This window comes from Apodemus sylvaticus, chromosome 11, assembly GCF_947179515.1.
Source record: "Apodemus sylvaticus chromosome 11, mApoSyl1.1, whole genome shotgun sequence".
Lineage (NCBI taxonomy): Eukaryota > Metazoa > Chordata > Mammalia > Rodentia > Muridae > Apodemus > Apodemus sylvaticus.
The window spans coordinates 5,278,054-5,298,680 of NC_067482.1; the positions used below are offsets into that span (position 1 = coordinate 5,278,054).

At 42.1% G+C, this 20,627-nt stretch overlaps 1 protein-coding gene across 4 annotated transcripts in view; it reads right to left on the bottom strand.

Moving 5' to 3' along the window:
* Window positions 1–20,627, bottom strand: part of LOC127696114 (ATP-binding cassette sub-family G member 3-like) — a 120,836-nt gene that overhangs the window by 38,200 nt on the left and 62,009 nt on the right. For 3 of the 4 annotated variants that reach the window (XM_052198624.1, XM_052198627.1, XM_052198626.1), the window contains exons 1-4: window positions 16,986–17,126; window positions 8,664–8,884; window positions 6,590–6,649; window positions 5,817–5,931 (exon numbers count right to left, since the gene is read on the bottom strand). In XM_052198624.1, coding sequence (XP_052054584.1) covers window positions 5,817–5,931; window positions 6,590–6,649; window positions 8,664–8,866 — 378 coding nt within the window. In that variant the 5' untranslated portion in view covers window positions 8,867–8,884; window positions 16,986–17,126. Of the gene's footprint in view, window positions 1–5,816; window positions 5,932–6,589; window positions 6,650–8,663; window positions 8,885–16,985; window positions 17,127–20,627 lie in introns of those variants that run through there. The other variant, XM_052198625.1, reaches the window with a different exon arrangement.

Consider the following 20,627-nt stretch of genomic DNA (forward strand, 5'->3'; position numbering starts at 1 on the left):
AATTCCTCCTGTCACATAATAATTAAAATTCCAAAGAAAGAATTTTAAAAGCAGTAAGGGAAAAATGTCAAGTAACATATAAAGGTAGACCTATCAGAATTATAACAGACTTCTCACCAGAGACTATGAACACCAGAAGAGCCTGGGCAGATGTCGTACAGACACCAAGGGAACACAAATGCCAACCCAGGCTTCTATACCCAGCAAATCTCCCAATTACCATAGATGGAGAAACCAAGGTATTCCATGACAAAATCGAATTTACACAATATCTTTCCACAAATCCATCCCTTCAAATGATAATGAATGGAAAACACCAAAAAAAGCAGGAAACTACACTCTAGAAAAGAGAAGAAATTAATCTTCTTTCAACAAACCCAAAAGAAGATAACCACACAAACATAAAAATTGCATCAAAAAAAGAAACAGGAAGCAACAATCACTATTCCTTAATATCTCTTAACATAAATGGACTCAACTCCCCAATAAAAAGGCATAGACTAACAGACTGGATATGTAAACAGGACCCAAAATTTTGCTGCATACAGGAAATGTATATCAGTGACAAAGGTAAACACTACCTCGGAGTAAAAGGGCTGTAAAACAATTTTCCAAGCAAATGGTCCCAGGAAACAAGCTGGAGTAGCCATTCTAATATCCAATAAAATATACTTTCAACCAAAAGTCATCAAAAAAGACACAGAAGGACACTTTATACTCATTAAAGGAAAAATCTACCAAGAAGAACTCTCAATTCTGAGCATCTATGCTGCAAATAAAAGGGCACCTTCATTCATAAAAGGAACTTTACTAAAGCTTAAAGCACACATTGCACCTCACACAATAATTGTGAGTGACCTCAACAACACACTCTCCTCAATGGACAGATCAGGAAAACACAAACTAAACAGAGTCACAGTGAAACTAACAGAAGTTTTAGACAAAATGGATTTGATAGATATTTATAGAACATTTCATCCTAAATCAAAAGCATATACCTTATTCTCAGTACCTCATGATACCTTCTCCAAAACTGACCATATAATTGGTTACATAACAGACCTCAATAGATATAAGAAGATTGAACTAATCCCATGCCTCCTATCAGATCACTATGGAGTAACGGTGGTCTTCGATAGCAACAAAAACAACAGAAAGCCCACATACACATGGAAGCTGAACAATGTTCTACTCAAAGATAACTTGGTCGAGGAAAAATAAGGAAAGAAATCAAAGACTTTTTAGAACTTAATGAAAATGAAGGCACAACACACCCAAATTTATGGACACAATGAAAGCAGTGCTAAGAGGAAAACTCATAGCTCCGGGTGCCTCCAAAAAGAAGCTGGAGAAAGCATACACTAGCAGCTTAACAGCACACCTGAAAGCTTTAGAACAGAAAGAAGCTAATATACTCAAGAGGAGTAGAAGGCAGGAAGTCATCAAACTCAGGGCTGAAATAAACTGAATAAAAACAAAAAGAACTATATAAAGAATCAACAAACCGGTTCCTCCGAAAACTGGGCACCTCACTTCCAGAAGATCCTGCTATACCACTCCTGGGCATATACCCAGAGGATTCCCCACCATGTAATAAGGATACATGCTCTACTATGTTCATAGCAGCCCTATTTATAATTGCCAGATGCTGGAAAGAACCCAGGTATCCCTCAACAGAAGAGTGGATACAAAAAATGTGGTATATCTACACAATGGAGTATTATTCAGCCATTAGAAACAATGAATTCATGAAATTCTTAGGCAAATGGATGGAGCTAGAGAACATCATACTAAGTGAGGTAACCCAAACTCAAAAAGGTGAATCATGGTATGCACTCACTAATAAGTGGTTATTAACCTAGAAAACTGGAATACCCAAAACATAATCCACACATCAAATGAGGTACAAGGAGAAAGGAGGACTGGCCCCTGGTTCTGGAGAGACTCAGTGAAACAGTATTTGGCAAAACCAGAACAGGGAAGTGGGAAGGGGTGGGTGGGAGGACAGGGAAAGAGAAGGGGACTTAAGGGACTTTCGGGGAGTGGGGGGCTAGAAAAGGGGAAATCATTTGAAATGTAAATAAATTATATCGAATAAAAAAAAAGAAAAAAAAAAAAGAATCAACAAAACCAGGAGCTGGTTCTTGGAGAAAATCCACACGATAGATAAACACTTATCGAGACTAACCAGAGGGCACAGAGACAGTATCCATATTAACAAAGTCAGAAAGGAAAAGGGAGAAATAAAAACAGAAACTGAGAAAAATTTTTAAAAAAATCAGATCCTACTACAAAAGCCTATACTCAACACAACTGGAAAATCTGGATGTAATGGACAATTTCCCAGACAGATAGCAAATTCCAAAGTTAAATCAGGACCAGATAGACCATCTAAACAGTCCCATAACCCCTAAAGAAATACAAGTGGTCATTGAAAGTCTTCCAACCAAATAAAGCACAGGACCAGATGGTATTAGTGCAGAATTCTATCAGACCTTCAAAGAAGACCTAATACCAATAATCTTCAAACTATTCCACAAAATAGAAACAGAAGGAACACTACCTAACTCATCCTGTGAATCCACGATTAAGCTGATACCCAAACTACATAAAGACTGAACAAATAAAGAGAACTTCAGACCAATTTCCCTTATGAATATCAATGCAAAAAAAAACTCAATAAAATTCTTGGTGACTAAATCCAAGAACACATCAAAATGATCATTCACCATGATCAAGTAGGCTTCATGCCAGGGATGCAGGGATGATTCAATATACAGAAATCCATCAATATAATCCACTACTTAAACTCAAAGAAAAAAAAACACATGGTCATTTCATTAGATGCTGAAAAAGCATTTGACAAAATTCAGCATCCTTTCATTTTAAAAGTTTTGGAAAGAACAGCAATTCAAGGCCCACACCTAAACATAATGAAAGCAATATAAAGTAAAGCAGTAGCCAACATCCAACTAAATGGAGAAAAACTTGAAGCAATCCCACTAAAATCAGGGACTATACAAAGCTGCCCTCTCTCTCTGTATTTATTCAATATAGTACTTGACGTTCTAGCTAGAGCAATTACACAACAAAAGGTCAAAGGGATATAAATTGGATAGGAAGAGATCAAAGTATCACTATTTGAAGATGATATGATAGTATTCTTAAGCGACCCAAAAATCTCCACCAGAGATTTTTAGAAAAGTGGCTGGATATAAAATTAACTCAAACAAATCAGTAGCCTTCCTATACTCAAAGGATAAACAGGCTAAGAAAGATATTAGGGAAATGACACCCTTCACAATAGTCACAACTAATATTGTATACCTTGGTGTGACTCTAATGAAGCAAGTAAAAGATCAGTATGACAAGAACTTTAAGCCTCTGAAGAAAGAAATCGAAGAAGATCTCAGAAGATTCAAAGATTTCCCATGGTCGCACATTTGCAGGATTAATATAGTTAAAATGGCCATCTTGCCAAAAGCAATATACAGATGCACTGCAATCCCACAAAATCCCAAGTCAATTCTTCATAGAGTTAGAAAGAGCAATTCTCAAATTCACCTGGAATAACAAAAAACCCAGGATAGCGAAAACCATTCTCAACAGTAAAAGAACTTCTCGGGTAACCAGTATCCCAGACCTCAGGCAGTACTACAGAGAAATGGTGTTAAAAACTACGTGGTATTGGTATAGTGACAGGTAGGTAGATCAATGGAATAGAATTGACAACCCAATTCTCAACAGTGAAAGAACTTCTAGGGGAATCAGTATCCCGGACCTCAAGCAATACAACAGAGCAATAGTGTTAAAAAAACTGCATGGTATTGGTACAGTGACAGGCAGGGGGATCAATGGAATAGGATTGAAGATGCAGAAATGAACCCACACACCTATGGCCACTTTGTCTTCAATAAAGGAGCTGAAAACATCCAGTGGGAAAAAAGATAGCCTTTTTAACAAATGGTGCTGGTTCAATTGGAGGTCAGCATGCAGAAGAATGTGAATTGATCCATCCTTATCTCCTTGTACTAAGCTCAACTCCAAGTGGATCAAGGACCTCCATGTAAAGCCAGACACACTGAAACTAATAGAAAAGAAACTGGGAAAGACCCTTGAGGACACAGGTACAGGGGGAAAGTTCCTGAACAGAACACCAATAGCTTATGCTCTAAGATCAAGAATTGCCAATGGGACCTCATAAAATTACAAAATTTCTGTAAGGCAAAGAACACCATCAAAAGGACAAATCTTCAACCAACAAATTGGGAAAAGATCTTCACCAACCCTACATCTGTCAGAGGGATAATATCCAATATATAAAGAACTCAAGAAGTTAGACCCCAGGAAACCAAATAACCCTATTAAAAATGGGGTACAGAGCTAAACAAAGAATTTTCACCTGAAGAACTTCGAATGGCTGAGAATCATCTTAAAAAATGTTCAACATCATTAGTCATTAGGGAAATGCAAATCAAAACAACCCTAAGATTTCACCTCACACCAGTCAGAATGGCTAAGATTAAAATCTCAGGAGACAGCAGGTGTTGATGAGGATGTAGAGAAAGAGGAACACTCCTCCAATGCTGGTGGGGTTGCAAGATGGCGCAACCACTCTGGAAATCAGTCTGGCGGTTCCTCAGAAAACTGGGCACGTCACTTCCGGAGGACCCTGCTATACCACTCCTGGGCATATACCAAGAGGATTCCCCGGCATGCAATAAAGATACATGCTCCATTATGTTCATAGCAGCCTTATTTATAATAGCCAGAAGCTGGAAAGAACCCAGATGTCCCTCAATTGAGGAATGGACACAGAAAATGTGGCATATTTACACAATGGAATACCACTCAGTTATTAAAAACAATGAATTCATGAAATGTTTAGGCAAATGGGTGGAACTGGGAAATTTCATCCTAAGTGAGGTAACCCAATCACAAAAGGACACACATGCTATGCACTCACTGATAAGTGGATATTAGCCCAGAAGCTTGGAATACTCAAGACATAATTAACATATCTAATGATGCCCAAGAAGAAAGAAGAACAAAGTATGGATACTCTGGTCCTTCTTAGAAGGGGGAACAAAATACCCACAGAGGGAGATACAAAGTATGGAACAGAGACTGAAGGGAAGACCATCCAGAGACTACCCTGCCTAGTGATCCAGCCCATATACAATTACAAAACCCAGACACTATTATTGGTGCCCACAAGTACTTGCTGACTCTAGCAGGATATAGCTTTCACCTGGGAGGCTCTTCTGGTACAAATACAGAGGGGACACTCTCAGCCAGCCATTTTACTGAGCACGGGGTTCCCAATGGGGGAGATAGAGAATGGACTCAAGTAGCTGAAGGGGTTTGCAGCACCATAGGAAGACCAACTATATGAGCCACCCAGTACTCCCAGAGCACAACCAGATAGTACACATAGGGGTTACCCATGGCTCCAGACGCATAGGCAGCAAAGGATGGCCTTGTTGGACATCAAAGGGAGAAGAGACCCCTGGTCTGGGGAAGGCTCGATGCAGCAGTGTATGAGAATACCAGGACAGGGGATCGGGAGGGGGTTGGTTGGGGAACAGAGAGAGGGGCAATGGCTTATGGGACTTTGGAGGGGGGCAGGAGAGGGGAAATAATTTGAAATGTAAATAAAGAATATATCTAATAAAAAAAGAAAGAAATGTTGGCATAGAAGCAGAGGAGCCTAAGAGTGTGTCATATAATTAACTGGAAAGACCCAAGTCTATAAGCTGAGCACCTGCCCATACCCAAGCAGAAGAAGTGTAAAATTGCAATCTGCCAACACTTACCTGTGGGACATAACCAGATGTACATTTGAAATTAGCAGGTCGAGGTTTGCCATTTACCAAAATATCTCCTGATAATCCACATGGATCTCTCCTTGCAGCTAAGACATCTAATAACCTACAAAGCATTAATTATATTGTGTAGTTTATATTCTCCCTTCAATGAAAACTATCATCCTGTAGCTACTCACAACAAAAATTCTACAGTTAAGTAAAGCAGTAATATAATGTAGAGAACAAGTCAACAGTATAACAAAAGTCACATACACACATACACAAACACACACATAGGCACTCACACATGCACACACACACACACACACACACACACACACACTGTTATCTTCATTATGTGCTGTAATTCAGCCCAGAATTATGAATGTGAGACATGATTTACATAAATGCCCCTCCCTGCTCTCTGAACTTGGAGACCCAGGTGATGTGCTGCTGTACTTTTGGAATAAGGCCTGCTGAGCCTTTCGTGCTCTCAGACTTTTGCTTTATCTTCCTATTTCAATATTATCTCCCTACTTCATTAAATAATATGTATCAATACCATATGCCAATCACTTTACCATTTCCTATTCATAAAGTGGACCTGGAGACTTCCTGTTCTTTGTGGAACATTAGAACACATCCCTCCTGCACATCATCGACAGCACATAGGACCAGACTAGCTGTAATAACAATACTTAAATAATACCCATAAAGGTGACTGGATTTAAAGCACATGAACTGGATGCAAAGGGCTTACGTATGCTTTCTGTAATACTCACAAAGATCTGCACCCATCTTGAGGTCCCATAATGGCATTGAGACCAGGTTTCATGATCCCACTGTAAACACAAAATCAAATGGGTTAATTTTTCTATTTTGAAGAAGTTATGTTAGCTTAGGGTCTATACTGAAAATGCTCAATGAATTTAGATGAAATTATAGACAGAATATAAACACACGGTCATAACAAAATTTAAATGTTAATAGGAGTCTTATTTATGAATGATGTCAGTGGCTAGTAAAGACTCATCAGAAAAAATGTCTCTGATATGACAAAATCCCTTTTGTATATTATTGAAATCATTTGTCTGCTTCAAAAAGCGATACATCTAAGTTAGTGTTCCTTGATGTGAGTAGCCAGTTCTCAAGAAGACTGCCCTGCACACACAGCCCTTCTGTGCAACATCTGTAACAGCTTCTTGCTAATGCGTGATCAGTGTCTTCATAATCCTGTTTGCTACTTAGTGAACCTCTACATGAGAAACCAATAATTCACAGGGTATCAGAAGCTCTGTCGATGGAATAGAACCAAAATCAATACACCTTCAGTAGAAATCCAAAGACTAGAAAGAAGCACTCCAGAGGACAGGAAAGCTTTGCCAGGATCAACACTCAAGAAAAACACTTGAATCAAAATAAGAAACAACAATATACATCCCGCAACATAATGGCTTCCTTCTCTGATACATAAATTAGAATACATTCAGTTTAGAATTGAAATTCCTCACTTAGAGCAAGGACATTCCTTCTTGATGAATAGATGCAGCACAGACTTGAATCAGTCTCAGAAAACCAATCGAATGTTTCAGAGTAGTGAACATTCAGACTGAAAGGCACATGTTCTTATAGAAGCTGAGTCACTTTCCCATTCTCATTTCACATTCAGATAACGTGTCAACCCATTAACCTGCCCCTGTCCCTCTTAGTAAGAAATGGTGGAAGTTGTAGGTAGAAGAGCAGAACTGACCAGTGCCAAGAAGAGAGCAAAGGGTTGGGCTTGGGAGAGAGTGAGTGTTCAGACTGAGCTGGGGAAGCTGGGTGTGCGGGCTCTCCTTACGATTTGTTATAGGGTGCTCTACTTTGTGGAAAACTGTGTTTCTACAATGCTTTTGCTCTGTTTACTGCCAATGAACTTTGAGCAGATGTACCAGGCCCTGACTGTCTGCTGTGGGGACTTTCCTCATTGCCCCCATCTCATCCCCTGAGACTGACCCAGTCAGTCTGCTGGAAACTCTCAGTTCAGTTTGGGGAGGGCTGTGCCCATAGAAATATGCACAATTCTTTCACACATTCAAATTTCTAGAATTTAAATTCCTTTATCATCTCTTGATTTTAATAGTATGTTTTCAATATTATTTTTTGTCCCTAATTTTACTGAATTAAAAAAGTTGTATTTCCAAAGACCCAACTTTTAGTGTCATTAATGCATTCTGCTGTTCTTTAGTCACCACCCCATTAATTTCACTGTGGTCGTGAACCTATCTGTAGGTAGAACAAGGTGAGTGTGGATCGATGGGGAAGCACTTGGTGGTTAAGGGCCTAAGTTAACCCCCAGAACTAAGATAAAGTTGGGTGCAGTAGTGGACCTCTCTAAAGCCAGTGAAGAAAGGAGACAGAGACAGGAGAATGTCCAGCAGCTGGCAGGCTGTTAGCCGGCCATACACACCATGGAACAATCAGAGACTCTGTCTCCAACAAGGTAAAGGTGAAGACCAATGCTCAAGGTTGTCCTCTGAGACCCTTGTGCCATGTGTGTAATGGCATCCACACATATGCAGACATGCATGTACCTGTGCACATGTGTGTACATGCCATATACATACACATAAACATGCACAGACATACACATATAAACACATGTACACACAGATACACGTATATACACACATAAACACAAACATACACATGCAGGTATACTTATACACACACACACCCACAAATATTACACACACACACACACACACACATCCACAAATATTACACACACACACACACACACACAGCTTATTTATAAAGAGGCTGTTTCTTCAGAGCGTTATTCCATATGGCATTGTCTTTAGCTCACGGACATACTTGATGTTCGATAGTCTTTCTATCACTTGTGTCTTTTTCCGAAGTGGAAAGCCACTCTGCACTGTTTCTCGGTAGCTGATGTTGTGAAAACTCAGCACAGCCTCTTCAGTCAGTGTCTCCGGGTCACTGGTGTTTGTTTCAGGAAGGTCACATCGATGCCTTTCTATCATTGGGATTACAGTGGGGTCATGATTGGTCGCCATCTCAGGAGGTTCTTCCTTCTGTGGGAGGAAAACCAAAAGGAAGTTGATTGTCAGTCGTAACACGGATCACACTCACAGATGGTTTTAAACTGGGCTGCCATAGGTAGACTCCTTCCCGATGAACAGAACTCATCTCTGTGATCACCTGAGGACCCAGATGAGCACAAACATGACTGAGTACATAGACCTTTAGACACCACATTCCTAACAGACTAATGAGCACATTGAGCTGAAGATGAATGATATCTGTAATTAATAAAGAAACAGATAAGATTTTACTTACTTCAAAAGAATATTATGATATAGTATGAGTTCAAAGGCAAATATATGACCACCAATGACCACCATTAACCCCACCCCGTGTGTGTGTGTGTGTGTGTGTGTGTGTGTGTGTGTGTGTGTGTGTGTGTGAGAGAGAGAGAGAGAGAGAGAGAGAGAGAGATGTTCACACAGTCTGGTATATGGGTGGACTTGTGGAAGGCAAAACACAGATACACATCCAGATTGAGCTATTGTGTAATAGGTAGCCAAAATATACTTGGTTCAAGGCACACTGTCAGTAAGGTATAGACTGCTTCTGGGCACAGAGCTGATACCTTGGATAAGGGGTCTGAACTTAAGGGAGCTCAAGTGGGCCATTTCAAGTGGGGTGATTGTGGTAAGCAGAAATCCTGAGACTGGACTTGAGAGTTTGTTTGATGCACACCTTAGGTGGCCTAGTAATGGCTCAGTGGGGACCCAAGAGAGGGCACTGCAGGACTCATGGCTCTGGTGTTTTAGACAAGCACACAAGCTTGGTTTCTCTGACAAGGTCTTCAAGCAACCATATGTCTAGGTGTTCCAGGCTTAGTATATTCATAGGCATTATGTATTTGTATTAATACGTTATTTAACAATCTATTTTTCAAAGTGCTAGATATTTGCACACATAAATTACAAAGTCATTTTGCTTCAACATTTGCTTCTAAAACAAAGCAAACCACTGCTTTATGAACTAGAGCCACTCATGGCAAGGCTTACTGTGATAATTACTGTCCCATAAAATACAAAGAAACAGGGGGATGGGCAGAGCCTGAGTTGTACACTCTCCATTTCTCAGATTGCTAGAACCAGGAGCTTCTAGGTTCTGGGTTTTACTGTGGAGGGAATCCAAAATCATCCATCAGAAGTCATGGTGCCCTGAATACACTGGAGGGTAGGCAGCCATGAGGGACAGTAGCAGAAGTGGGGGTGACTGACAGACACCCTGGTGGCTCAGGCTGTGCAGGAATGAGGACAGGCAGGCCTCCTGCAATCAGGAACAGCATGGCTCCTGTGGATGACTGCTGAGCCTGAGAGGTCTGAGCAGGAGGCTGGCAGACCCTGGCTTTCTGAAACTGCCTCACACCACATGTTGTGTGTGACAGACAGGGCCTGAGAGCTCTGACGCCTGGTTGCAAGGATGACTCAGTCTCCACGGTTTCCTCCTCACTGTGTGGAGTTAACTGCTGGGTAGGATCTGAAAATCCTAGGCAGGCAGAGAGCTCAGGTCCTAGGATTCCTCCTCCTCATTGTGGAAACCCAAGCTCTTTTTGCCATCTCCACTTCCCCCAAAGCATCTGGGAGGCCCCACTTTGTTTGGACAAAACCCACAAACTGAAGTTTCCACGTAGACCACGGGCCACAGAGTCCTCTGGGCAGAAGGAAAGCGGTACGCAAGGGAGGGAAGTCAGCAGCGTGAACGATGGATGCCATGTTATTTTAGCTCCAGGGTACTGTGTGCAGCACCTGAGTACTGTGCACAGCACCTGAATACTGTGTGCAGCACCTGAGTACTGTGTGCAGCACCTCAATACTGTGTGCAGCACCTCAATACTGTGTGCAGCACCTCAATACTGTGTGCAGCACCTCAATACTGTGTGCAGCACCTCAATACTGTGTGCAGTACCTCAATACTGTGTGCAGCACCTCAATACTGTGTGCAGCACCTCAATACTGTGCACAGCGCCAACCTGTAAGTTGGCAACAGAGAGCAAGGAGACAGACCAACTATGACCTGATGCCCCCAGACCTGGAACATTGTCTGAGAGCCATAAGAGAGAGGCTCTTCTCATTCCCTGCCTTCCAGACATAAAAATGTTATGTATTATTTTGATATTACATTGGCTTTAAGATTTTAAAATGTCTTAATGATTTAAAATTCTCTGTCTTGTGTTTACTTAATTTTGTTGTTGCTAATTTTGGGATAGGTTGTCCTTGTATGGCTCAGACTTGCCTCAAATTTGCAATCCTTCTCCCTCAACTTCCAAGTGTTAGGATTACAGACAGGCCAGCGATTTATTTGTTTTATTTATACATTTTAAACTTTTGTAGCTATATTATTTTTAATCTCTTGTTCTTTTCTCTTCCTCTCCTTTCCCTTTTCTCTTTACTATTGTTTTTTGTTACCTTTATCAGTTTCTAACTTCATGTTTCATTTTAAATTAATTTTGTCCATTACTTTCATTATGCCCATTATGATTATTGTTTTTATATTATTATTGTTGTTATTATAATTATCATTATTATAAGTTATTATTTTTATTATCATTAACATTATTATAAGTTGGCTGTGGTATTTTTACTGTGGTTTATTTACTCCACTTTGACCAGTGCTGGGAATTAAGTGCTCAGTAGAAGGAAGCTTGCTTTACAAATCATTACATCACTGTATAAAACTTATTCACACCCACAGGAACACACAAATAAACACAAGAAAGATTGGAAACAAGTTAACACAACTTTCTCTGAAGATCATAATGTGTCAGGAACTGAAAATAAATGTATTAGGTAAAATGGTGAAAAGGTTAACTAAAAGTGGACAACAATTTCAGAAAGATAGACAACTGAAGGAAATAAGCCAAATATAACAGCATATAGTATATGAATAATAAATACTGAATTGTTGCAAGATAGACATTTTAGAAAAGTTTTCACACAAATCTTTAAAAATTCAGGAGAATGCATCCACAAGAGACTAAATGAACTGAAACATTAAATACCAGGTCTTCAAAGACAAGGTCGTGAGAAATTGTTCTCCGAGAGGAAAAAAGAAAAAACAATATGCCCAGAAACCTGGGCAGTGAAAGACTCCCAGGACTCAATAAGTGTGGTCTGAGCCAAAATGCCCAACAGTAGGAAGATGGAAGATGAAGAGACCACTCCCAGTAGATAGCCAGAGTCCCATGTTGAGGGATGGAGTTCCCAACCAACCTTCAGAATTTCTGACCCAGAACTGCTGCTGTCTAAAAGAACTGCAGGGTAAAAATGGAACAGAGACTGTAGGAAAGGGATCCTCTTGGGATCTATGCCATGGGCGGGCATCAGAGCCTGACACCATCACTGATGCTCTGCTGTGTTTGCTGGCAGGAGACATAGATTTTCTATGCCTTCAGTCCATATTTCAGGATTCTATTCTAATAAAAATGTTCCCACTTGGTCTCTCAGTCATGTCCTGAAGGTCATTCAAGATGAGGCCATCACATTTTTTAATTAATTATTTTGCTCATTTACATCCAAATGTTGCCCCCTCCTGGTCTCCCCTCCCAGGGTTCTTCACCCGATGCCTGTACCCCCACACACACTGTCCTTGGAGAGGCTCTATACACCCCCACACACATGGCTGTCCTTGGAGAGGCTCTACCAGCATCCGACTGAGACAGGTGTGGATACTTACAGCCAACCATTGCACTAAGGTTGGGACCCCTGTGAAAGAGTTAAGGGAAGGACTGAAAAAGCTGGAGGGGATGGCATCCCCCTAGGAAGACTAACCCAGCCTCCTGGCAGCTCAGGGATCTAACTACCAACCAAGCAGCACAAACATGTGCATCAAAGGGCTGTTTACTCTGGCCTCAGTGGGAGAGGACGCACCTAATCCTGTGGGACTTGATGCCCCAGGGTGGGGATGCCTGGGAAGTGGGGCTGGCACCCTCTCGGAGGGTTGGCCTCCTGCACTTTCCTCCGTGCAGTTGGCATGTTCATTGGTTGTTCCTTGATGTGCTGCTTACTCTGCTCACATGTGGCCAGTCAGGCTGATGAGACCTGGCGGGTGCAGATTCTCACGGTACTGGAGACACACTCTCACTGCAAACTCCCTCATCCTCTGGCTCTTACAATCTGTCTGCTCTCTCTGCCACAGAGCCATAGGCATGAGAGTGCTTCATACACACATCCAGTGGAACTGGGCTCCAAAGCCACAGTTTAACTGTCGTGGTTTTCTGTAGCAGTCTATCTGTTACCAAAAGAAGTTTCCTTGATAAGGGGCAAAGATCACACACACCTATGAGTATATGGAGCGTGTGAGTGCAGAGAGTTGTCAAGGACTATGCTTGTTTAGTAAGTTAGTGGCTATAAATTCCCTTCCCCCCAGTAATTAGCACAGGTTAGTACCAGGCATTATAGTATGCCTATTGCTGAGTAGGTCTTAGGCCCAAAGAGACTTAACTTGCTGGTTACTAGCAAGGTTTGTGTTCAGTAACCAGCAACTCTATGCCTCTCTTGGTAGGACTGTTGGTTCTCTTCCTTCTTTGGAAGCATGCATGGTACCTTCTAGTACCATAAAAGCTAGTCCTCAGGGAGAGGGCATTCAAGTCAATTCCAGCACAGGGGCCCCTGGAAATGCAAGTATTTCAGCAATAGCACGTAGAAGATGATGCGCCAGCTAGTACTCAGCATGGCAAAACACAGGAGAGACTGTGCCTCAACAAGGCCTTACAAGTTATCCTATGATCTCCCTCCACACACAGTGTCCACCCTTCCCTCTCCCACACACTGAAAGGAGCAAGAGAAGATGTGGAAATGCATCTCCAGGTTTAAATAAGCAGAGCAGGTGCTGGAAACGTGCTTGTGTACTTCTGAATGCGCCCAGAGCCACAGGCTGTGCGTAGTAAATTGATGGGGTGTCTAATGTTAATTCTGGACTAACAAAGGCAGTACTAAAGAGAAAAACTGTGATGCCACAGTCATCTACACTATCAATTTTTTGGTTCTGAAGCAATGTGGGCAAAACAATCTCTTGGAGAAGAAATTTTAGCTTCACATGTATCAATGTAGCGTGTGTGTGTGTGTGTGTGTGTGTGTGTGTGTGTGTGTATATGTGTGTGTATATGTGTATCTGTGTATATGTGCATGTGTGTATATGTGTGTAGGTATGTATGCATATGTGTGTATGTGTACATGTGTGTATGTTTGTATGTGTTTATATGTGTATGAGTGTGTGTATGCATGTATATGTGTGTATGTGTGTGTGTGTGTGTGTGTGTGTGTGTGTGTGTGATGCACAAGGTAGGATTTTTAAGTTCTTTAATTTTCGTAATCCACCTTAATTCTAATTAATTTCTTCAAGCAACTGATTCAAAGACTTCCTACTTCAAACAGTTTTCAACTACAAACAAACTTAAATAAAAAATAGTCAACAAAATGTCCGTGATGACAGGAAAACTGTGCTGCACTGATCCTGGTTCTCATGCACTGAATCTGAATCACATATAGAAACTGCACATATATACACACATACAGATACACTCATGTCACGTGGTGTCCCCGAAATATACGCAATGTGGCCACAAGGTAAGTACCTACCAAATACTTACAGAACATGAGACTCACACACCCACATATGAAATCTCAGTGCATCTCTAAGTAAGACCTGCTCATCCAGGGTGTCTGTACCTCACAGGGTAAGGAAAATGACAGCCACAGTTGACCCTGGCATGGACACTGCTACTGGCATTATGGGATGGTTCGGAGCACAGTCTTCCTTTGAGTCTCCTCTACACCCAAATTAACACACACAAGAAACTTTCCCTCAAAACCAAACAGGCAAGAGCCTCTCTGCAAACAGCGTGCTTCCCTTATTTTTCCTGAGCTGTGGGGCTGAGCAACCCCTTCTTGTCATGGTCACAGTAACGCACCTTAAGGGGCTGGAGCTAGGGCTCAGCAACTAAGAGCACATACCCTTCCTATTCCAGCCCCTGCCCAATGCAGGGACTCACAACATCTACAACTCCAGATCAGGGGATGCAGTGCCCTCTCTGGCCTCTACGGGCCCCAGACAAGCACACAGAGCACCTACACACATGCAAGCAAAACACTCAGACACACAAAACAAAAAATGAATCAATCACTTGAAAATGCAACTTTCAGCTTCGAGGGTCCCTCAGTGCACCCGTGTCCCTTCTGATTTCTCCATGTCCACGGCTTCCGCAAGCCCTCCATTCTAGTTTGCATTTTATTTCAGCTTATTTCCGTTTATGGCCAGCACCGGTAAAGCCGGACAATTTTTTTTTCTTACACACCATGCTCGCAATGTTTTTTAATGCTCACAAGTTTGCACACATTGTGCTGAAATGTACATATGTAACTGTCAAAAACTATAAAAATAGGCTTTGTAATCAGAAAGCAATTCCTCTCATTCAAGTGGTCGACCCAAATAACCTCCACTTGTGGGGAATGTCACGGGGCCTCAGAACACCCCTGCTGTGTCATCAGGTCAGCATGCATAGGCCTCACTTGCACTCTTCCTTTTTTAAAATTCTGGAACTCTACAGACTTATGAACGCCTAAGTGATTACAAGGATCCTCGTAGGGAGTTGTAGGAAATAATGCATTTTATGGTCACAATATGCTTTGTGAAAACAAACAGTATCGCAGACCACTTTCCATCCTCGAATGTATTCTTTGTTCCTCTAAGTGTCTCATATCAGATGAAATTCCTCTTTCCCAATTCCCATAACTTTTTTTTATTTGGGGCTGGAGAGATGGCTCAGCAGTTAAGAGCACTGGCTGCTCTTCCAAAGGTCCTGAGTTCAAATCCCAGCAACCATATGGTGGCTCACAACCATCTAACCATCACAATGAGATCTGACGCCCTCTTCTGGTGTGTTTGAAGACAGCTACAGTGTACTTACATACAATAAATAAATAAATCTTTAAAAAAAAAAAAAAAACTTTTTTTTATTTGATATATTCTTTATTTACATTTCAAATTATTTCCCCTTTCCTGGATTCCCCCTCCCGGAAAGTCCCATAAGCCCTCTTCCCTCCCCCTGCTCCCCCATCCACCCCTTCCCACTTCCCTGTCCTGGTATTCCCCTAAACTGCTGCACTGAGCCTTTCCAGAACCAGGGGCCTCTCCTTCCTTCTTCTTGGGCATCATTTGATATGTGCATTGTGTCTTGGGTATTCGAAGCTTCTAAGTTAATATCCGCTTATCAGTGAGTGCATTCCATGATTGATCTTTTGAGACTGGGTTACCTCACTTAGGATGATGTTCTCCAGCTCCATCCAGTTGTCTAAGAATTTCATGAATTCATTGTTTCTAATGGCTGAATAAGTACTCCATTGTGTATATATACCACAGTTTCTGTATCCATTCCTCTGTTGAGGGACACCTGGGTTCTTTCCAGCTTCTGGCTATTATAAATAGGGCTGCTATGAACATAGTGGAGCATGTGTCCTTATTGAATGGTGGGGAATCCTCTGGGTATATGCCCAGGAGTGGAATAGCAGGGTCCTTTGGAAGTGTCCTCCCCAGTTTTCTGAAGAACCACCAGACTGATTTCCAGAATAGTTGTACCAGCTTGCAATCCCACCAGCAGTGGTGGAGTGGTCCTCCTTCTCCACATCCTCGCCAGCATCTGCTGTCTCCTGAATTTTTAATCTTAGCCATTCTGAGGGTTCCTCAATGCACCTGTGTCCCTTCTGATTTCTCCACGTCCATGGCTTACCCAAGCCCTCCATTCTAGTTTGCATTTTATTTCCGTTTATTTCCGTTTATGGCTGGCCAGTGAAGCCGGACAAATTTTATATCATGGGATAAGGAAACATAATAAACTGCTCAGCTCCCTTAAAATAACACTGTTAATACATTTCTCATGCACTTCTGGTATCTCCGCTACTCAGTAAAACTTTTACCTGCCCAACACCAGCTTCATACATTTGGAAATCAAAAGTTGTACATTGCCAACCTGCCCCAAACAGGGATCCTGTATGGACTGCAGGATGTGACCAAGTTTCTTTGCATTTCACACTGTCAAATGAAGCTGCAGGGGTTTCCCAGCCCTCTACTGCACTCTTCTGCATCCTGCTCGCCCACACTCACCGCTGACAGATAATGCAGGGGCCCAGGTTGTTACTTGCACAGGACTAGTTGTTGCAGCTCTGGTCTTTGGAAGGCACAGCGGCTCTGGCTTCTGCTCTGCAGCGTGCTTGGAGCCTCTGTGCTCAGGGGCAGCGATCTGGGAAACTGAAGAGAGAAGAGGAAGTAGCAGGCAATGGGGCGGAATGGGGGCGGGGTGGGGGCGGTCGCTCCATGAGTCTGGGGAGGGGCACGCTGTTGGGAGAAAGCCCTAGGGCTCATTGTGCGACAGGGGCGGGAGAGTCTCTGTGGGGTGGGGCGAGTCAAGGAGCAGGGGCGGGACTGGGCAGTCTGTGGGGCGGGGCGAGCCATGGGGCAGGGGCGGGGCGGAGGAGTCTCGGTGGGGCAGGGTTGGAGTCTGGTTGGAGTGGTGCCTTCGAGTGAAGGCTCACCTTGGTTGGAGTCCAGCCAGATCTGGAGACCTGGGTAGACATAATATATGCCCTAAATCAGGCTCACATACGGGCTGGAGTCTGAGAAACCAGTATCCAAGAAGCGAAAGTAACAGTTCCTGTGGTGCGTTTTTGGGTTTTTTGTTTTGCTTTCTTTAACAAATGGGAGAAAATAAACAGGAGATGTAAGCTTATCACAGAACAGGACAAACATGGGGCAGGACAACAAAGGATATGTTTGTTAAGCGCCCATGTTGTTAATGTAATTTGATTTATAGCTTCTTTTTATATATGAAGAGACCAATTAAGAAATAATTCAGTGTTCATGACTGTAATCCCTATAATTGAGGGACTGAGGCAGGAGGTTGGGAGTTTGGGTGCCAGTCCTAAACATCGAACTCTATCTCGAAAAGAGCGAAAAGAGGACGCAGTGACTGAGCTTGGACTGTTAACCTGGGTCAGACTGTGCAGTGTGTGTACAGCATCGGACGCAATGCTGAAGTCATCCAAGTAAAATTCCAGTACTCAAGACGTTTTTAACATTCAAGCATGGATTAGGAAGGGAAGTACAAGTCGCACCCCCACCCCTTAGCCCCCCACTCCCCACCCCGCACTCCCCATTCCCGTTCTAAAGTTTTAGCTTCTAGATGTGGCCTCTTGTCCTGGAATGAAGGAGATGGTTTTACCTCAAAGCAGACTAAAACCTCTTAATTATTTTACTTATTTTTATATGTGTGGACATTATTGCCCACGTGTATGTCTGTGCCTGACACAGACGCTCCGGTGCCTGCGGAGGCCAGGGAGGGCTCAGGAGTCCCTGGAACTAGAGTCACAGATGGTTGTGACCGCCCATGTGGGTGCTGGGAATAGAACCCAGGTCCTCAGGAAGAACAGCAAGTGCTCTGTACCATGGAGCCATCTCTCCAGCCGTGACTGAGCGCTTTGAAAATCGATTACGTGCCTGCAGTTTCTGGTTTGGTACGAGGACAGTACCATTAAGCGAATCCTCTCACTTTCTTGGAATAACTCCTAAACGGAAGTTTGTCAAGTGACTCCTCAGTTGTGACAGTGAGGTACTAAGGATCCGTGCCATGAGCTTGCAAATAAAAGCTATGAGATTGCTGCAGAACTGACATTCAGTTTTTAAAATTATTATTATTATCGTCATCATTGTTATTATTTCATGCGTGTGCACACGTGTGATGTCAGTGTGTACATATGCTGAAGCATGTCTTTTCTGGTCTGGTCTCTTTGGTGTTCTGTGCACTTCTTGTGTCTTTCCTTAGTCTGGGGAAGTTCTCATCTATGACCCTGCTGGTCTGCTCTGCTCTATGCCACTGACTCGGGCTTCTTCTCCTCCCCTGGGCCTGTAATTCCAAGGTTTGGTTTGTCCACGGCGTCCCTCATTTCCTGGGTGTTCCGTTCCCGTGTTATTTTCTTCTCCATATTCCTTGATTATTTACTCTAGATCTCTGCTTTAACTTTGAGTCCTGATCTTCTATTTGTCAGGGTTTCCTGCGGGTTCTAGCTGAGTTACTGGACTCCCCCTCTCAGCTTGAGTCCTCCTCAGGGTTTCTGTCTCTCCTCATGGAGTCCTCTTATTAAGGTTCACATCTCTCATTTCTTGACCTTTTGAATAGGATGCACATTTGTAAGAAAACTGCCAATTACCAGACATAAAGAGACAGGTAAACATGTCAACAATACTAAGCACACTTTGTGTGCTTATTGTATGAATAATTACTAACTACCAAAAGCAATGAAATATTGGTAAGATGGCCATATTTGCTATGGGAATCCTATCTATACATGAGCATGGAAGATCTTTCCATCTTTTTAAATATTCAATTTCTTTCTTCAGAATTCAACATTCTTTTCATACAGATCTTTCACTTGCTTGGTAATAGTTTTACAAAGATATAAAATGTGTGGCTATTGTAAAGGGTATTGTTTCCCTTATTGCTTTCTCAGCCCAAATTATTTGTTTAAAGGAGTGCTACTGATTTTTTTGAGTTAATTTTGTATTCAGCCACATGGCTGAAGGTATATATCAATGGCAGGAATTCTCTGGTAGAATTTTGGGGGTCACTATATATATTATCTTATCATCAACAAGTAGTGATACTTCGACTTCTTCCTTTGCAATTTGTATCTTCTTGATCTCCTTTCATTGTTTTCTTGCTCTGGCTAGACTTTAAATGTCTATATTAAACACAGGGAAAGGTGGCAAGCCTTCTCTTCTCACTGATTTTAGTAGAATTGCTTTGAGGTTCTCTCCATTTGGCTTGATGATGACTATTGCCTTGCTTCATATTGCATTGATTATATTTAGGTTTTTGCCCTTTATCTCTGATTTCTCTAATTAGCCTGAAGTGTTAGATTAAATCAAAGGTTTTTACAGTGTTTAATGCAACAAGCAAAACTATTCTGAGATTCCCAATTATACCAGCAAGAAGGGGTAAGTTCAAAAGCTCAAGAAATAGCACATGCTCTAACATCCCACAAAGACCCTTGATGAACTATGTTCATGGCAACGTTGATCATAACAGCTAGAAACTGAAAACAACCTAGATGCCCCTCCCCAGAAAAACTGATGAAGGAAATGTGGTACATCTAAGTGGAAAACTATTGAGCTCTGTAAAACAAAGGTGAGTTTTTCAGGCAAATGACTGGAACTTGAGAATATTATCCTTAGAGAGGTAACACAGTCCCTAATTGACATGCATGGTACATACTCACTTATAAGTGGCCAGCACGTGGGACCCAAACAACTGGAAAAGGGGATTCCAAAAAGTTATTGCCCATATATAGGATTGGTTCTTCTAGCTAAACTGCCTTGTCTGGCCTCAGTGCAAGAGGAAGTGTGTATCCTACCAGTGACTTCAGGTGGCAGAGTTGAGGGATACTTAGGAGGGACCCTACCAACTCAGAGAATGAAATGGGGGTATGGGGCAAGGAGAATAGGAGGGGGTGACAGGAGGGGGCAGTAAACAGGATGTAAAGTGAATTTATAAAGATAAATTTTAACTCAAAAAAAAAAAAAAGAAAATGCTGGTTCAACTGGCAGTAAACAAGCAGAAGAATGCAAATTGATCCATTCTTATCTCCCTGTAGAAAGTTCAAGGTTAAGTGGATTAAATACCTCCACATAAAACCAGACACAACTGAATCTAATAGAAGAGAAAATGGGGAAGAGCCTCAAGCCCATGAGCAC